Source organism: Atta cephalotes, assembly GCF_000143395.1.
Source record: "Atta cephalotes unplaced genomic scaffold scaffold00031, whole genome shotgun sequence".
In the NCBI taxonomy this organism is placed as follows: Eukaryota; Metazoa; Arthropoda; class Insecta; order Hymenoptera; family Formicidae; genus Atta; species Atta cephalotes.
The window spans coordinates 1,241,844-1,246,535 of NW_012130095.1; the positions used below are offsets into that span (position 1 = coordinate 1,241,844).

Below are 4,692 nucleotides of genomic sequence, written 5' to 3' on the forward strand. Positions count from 1 at the left end.
AGAAAGCGTACGGGAGCACGGACAGTGTACGTCGTGAGAATGTTCTATGAAAAAATGTTCTAGATCCGAAAAGAAATTTGTATACATGTATATATATATATATATACATAGTATCATCTTGTACCCCAAGTTGGACCTTAAAAGTTTCTTAGATTCTATCTAATTGAATTCTGGATGTTTCATAATTATGCTGGATTTCAGTCTTCTTCATTCTAGATCCCTTAAATTCTATGTTAATTGATGTTTATTTATTTTAAATCCCAAGCCAATTTTTTTAGATACATACGAGATGTTTGAATATAATTGATTAAAATTATTTAAAATTGCCTGAATTCGGATCATACAAACTCTAATTTTGATAATCCATGATACTCTTTAAACTTGCATACCTTAGAATCTGGTATCTTAGTTGCTAAATGGTTTAAACCATAGCATCTTTAGATCCTGCCTCGGGTTCGCTGCATTCCGAACACAGTTCATTTATCAGAACGGTAAGAATGTTGAACTTGTTTATCTAAAACCAGACCACAGATTAAAATCGTATGCGTGTCTGTACTATGAATAAATTAATACATATAATTCATTTCTTTATCGCGTGTTCTTAAGCTAGTCAATATCAATGCATGTTCAACATTACTCTTATTCAAAAGATGCTTAATCTTTTAAAGAAATTAAGTTAATTTATTTAAAATAAAACTCTAAGATTAGATTGCACATGTAGAAAAATAAATAATTGTCGACGACATATCAAATTTATCGACTTATTTTTTGTAGAAGATAAATTAATGTTCTCTTAGAAGTTTTATTAATTATAAGATATTAATTTAGTTTCAGAAAATAAATCGACAAACTTGATTTGTTATATCAAGTATAATATAAAATTGAATAAAGTTAACAATAAGTTTGAATGTAATTTCACTTTTATTAAGATTTCTTTTAGATAAAACGTAAATCGTTTCAAGACTAAAATTCAACACTGGAAAAAATCTGATTGCATTAATTAAAATTCTGATTGAAAATGAATAAATCAAAATTTTCTGGTTAAATCTATTATATGATTCTTGCGAATAATCAAATTTCTGATTAATACAATCAGAATTTTTTAGTTCATTTTCAACCATAAATTTTTCTCAGTGAAGTAATTGATCGCTTTGCAATATCGACGATTTCCCACGGGAAACAGCAGCGACAAGCCGCAAAATAAAAGCAGAGTGATGCATGTGTGCGAAGACATCGCCATGTTAAGACGCGGGCGCGTCATCCGGTAATTGCGATTTATTTCTCTTAATCACTGCGTAAACGGCAGCCAATTTATACGGTTCGAGTTAATTTCGTGCAATTATATAATTACTGAGCGCGGCGGCCATCGCGCAGGCAGCTAACCTAATCGGTTTGCCGAGCCGAGCGCCGTAATGGCGGCACTTAAATTTAAAGATACTTCAGAGACTTTGCGCGCACCAATTCACCCCTGGTTCAACCCAACGCTCGTTTCACCCTCTATTACTCTTTCGCGAGTTTCTTGATCAGAACACGAATTTCTGTTACCTAAATTCTTCACAAACAAACTCACATTGTGAGGTTATTTTACAATAGTAAATTAATAACGATTAGGTTTATGCTTTTTAATAAAACTTTATATTTTTAAATAAATTAACTTTATATAAATTTCATATATTTATAATTTTGAAAAACTAACAATTGGAATTTGTCTTATCAAGGATATGGCAACAATTTTTTATTCTCTTGACTTAAAAAATACTCTTCTAAATTATAAACTAATTTGTTATACTTACTTATGTAACTCTTTTCTTTTATAGACTTTTACACAAAACATTAAATTTATACAAAACATTAAATTCATAGTATTTATTTTTATTCCACAATGTTCTGCTCGAATGAAAGGGAACTGTAAGAGGGTTGGGATTCATTTTGCGGCATGATACTTGGTCTCGATGTAAAGCAAAGTGAGGGTACAAAATCGATATTAGACCTCTTCTCCCTTCTTGGGATGGATGTCACTGTTCCCGTGCTTGGCAGCCATGCCTTTCGTCTAAGAGAAACGGAATTCAGCAGCCTAGGATCTTGGCAGCTGTGGAAGTTAGATGAGATTTGGACGATCTAAGAATTTGTACGAAAGTGCATAGATAATGTGCACTTCCGGATTTCATTATAAGTAAAGTCGAGGAATGTAAAATTAAATCAAGAAGTCGAAAAATTTAAAATTCGAAAAAATCGTGCACCAGAAGAAATGTGAAATATATATATAAAATGTAAAGTAAATAAAGTAAATAACGAACGAAAGATATATTTAGATGCAATATATACATCCTAATTGAAAGCACAAAGTCGAAGAAAATAGAAATAGGAACAAGGTTATAAAAATAAAAATAACGAGAATTCCAACACGTCGTTCGCAGAATAGCGTATCTCAGAAAATTCCAAAGACCATATGCGAAATTGTGCGACTGCTTCAAGGTGAGGGGAAGGCGTGTAAGCTGCATCAGGGTGCAGACAGATGGGAGTGGTCTCTGTAATCACAATGGGCGTGGTTTTTCACGGCTTACTGCAACTGCATCACATGGGGTATAAAATTGTGCACAGTCGGATTCTATCACTTTTACCGGGAAATCAATAATTCGATTTGATTTGTGATAAAATAAAAAAATCAGAACAAATATTTTCCCTCCTCCTCTTTCAAACATATAGAAAATAAAATATAAACGTTTGCATAACTATATCACATATATAGCTATTATTTAATAATTTAATTGTATTCTATATATATTTTAAACACATTATCTAATATTTGATTATTTACACACGATCTAATATTAATTTAATTTAAATTCATTTCAGATTATCTATTCATTTCAAACCTTATTTTATAACATACTAAAATCTGTACTCTGCACGCACAGGACTTTAAATTTCTCGGCGGCTTTTCCTCGCAAGCAAAATGAAAAATTAAATCAGAGATGAACAGAAATACCATTTTTCTATACCGCATAATTTAACGCTATTTTCTGGTTCGCATAATTCACCGACAGAAGAGCAGCGCGTTCAAGGAACGAGGGTATGTTCGACGTGATCCTGCCGACGCGGCTGCAGGAACGAGATGTTTTGCGGATGCGTCCGCGGTTTTTTGTCCTGGACGATTTTGGTGGGTGAACGCCGAGCCGAAAGAGGACACTGTATGGATCGCGGCTCCCATTAAGCCCTTATTAATTGCGAGCATCTGAGGGACCGACTGATCTTTCTTGCGCTACCTGCGCGCCATTCCGAACAAAACTCCATCCTGCTGTCGCTCGACACAGTCAGGACACGGTAGGATCTTTGATATGCCGTCGATATGCCGACAATCCATACGCAAGTATATCAGATGTAATGGGGATCGCGATGTAATAAATTAGAAACAAATATTAGAAATCCGAGAATGAAGCTCTTATTCTAACTCGTTAATGATAATGTCGTTGCGCATGTATGTTTTATATGTGATAATGACAATATAACAATACAGACAATATTATTAAGAGTAACAGGATAGGGACGTAAGTACTTAATTCAAAAATTAATTCTTTCTCTTAAATAATTTTATTAATTATTTTATAACTCTTATAGAGATCTGAAATAGTTACGAGTTGAATAATAAATGTTATTTAAGGAAAAAATGTTGATGATTATTTTGCTGAGAAATAAAAACAGATCAGAGACAACGTATATATTGTTTCACATTTGATTTGATCACTCGACGAAAATCTTTCTCTTTCTTCTTCGTTAAAATTAATATTAAGAACCTGAAGCTATTTATTCTTATGAAACTAAAAGAAAACGCGATAATCTCGCGATCAGTTTCGCCAACAACGAACGCTATTTATTAAACTGACAATTTATTTTTCCTATGCGAATCTCAGAAAATAAATATTTTGAATATTTCACACATTTCGCGTTCTCTTAAAATTTACCTGAATGTCCACATTCGCCGTTGGTGAAACCGAACATGGAAAAGTCTACTTACTTACCGGAGAGAGGTGCGTAGTGACCGTGAGGATAGGGCGGCGCCGAGGAAGCGTCGACGAGAGATTGCGACGGCGTCGCCGACGTCCATTCCTTGTAGGTCGCGGCGTGCGCGTGATGCGCCGCGTGATGAGACGTATGGTGGCCGAGGCCGCGTGCACCACCCAGCAGAAGGCCACTGTAACTCGCTGCTGCTGCCATATTGTGATGATGGTATTCGTGCACGGCCCTAGAAAAAGAAAAGAAAGCATAGGAAAATTCATTACAAGAAATGATCTGTGGTGTGAAAAAAATTAACGTGTACTTTTCGAATCAAATATGAATAAAATTAACTACTGACACGTAGCGTTTTGGCGCACAGAGATACAGGGAGGAGATATTGCGCCAAACCAGCACATAAAAATAGCATCACGGTTCTCAGCATGTCGATATAGTCGCCTTGATTATAGTGTGTCGTGATCGATGAGAATTAGAAAATAATATATGTCATCAGTACCCGATGCCAATCTCAAAGGGGTAAGGTAAAAGGAGAAAGCAAAAGAAAGAAGCGGAAGAAAGATAGCGACATGGATTTAAAAGCGAAAACGAAGAGCACAGGTATGTGAAAAATACTAAAAACCGTCGGGAGCAGGTAACGCCGAGATCTTTAGCACTGATCTGACTACATCTATAAATTAC

The 4,692-nt window shown here is 34.8% G+C and overlaps 1 protein-coding gene across 1 annotated transcript in view; it reads right to left on the reverse strand.

The window, feature by feature from the left end:
- Positions 1 to 405: 405 nt before the first annotated feature.
- Positions 406 to 4,692, reverse strand: part of LOC105620950 (protein vestigial) — a 54,305-nt gene continuing 50,018 nt past the window's right edge. Inside the window, exons 5-6 of the mRNA XM_012202426.1 lie at positions 4,020 to 4,243; positions 406 to 458 (exon numbers count right to left, since the gene is read on the reverse strand). Of these exons, the coding sequence (XP_012057816.1) occupies positions 406 to 458; positions 4,020 to 4,243 (277 nt within the window). The remainder of the gene's footprint in view (positions 459 to 4,019; positions 4,244 to 4,692) is intronic.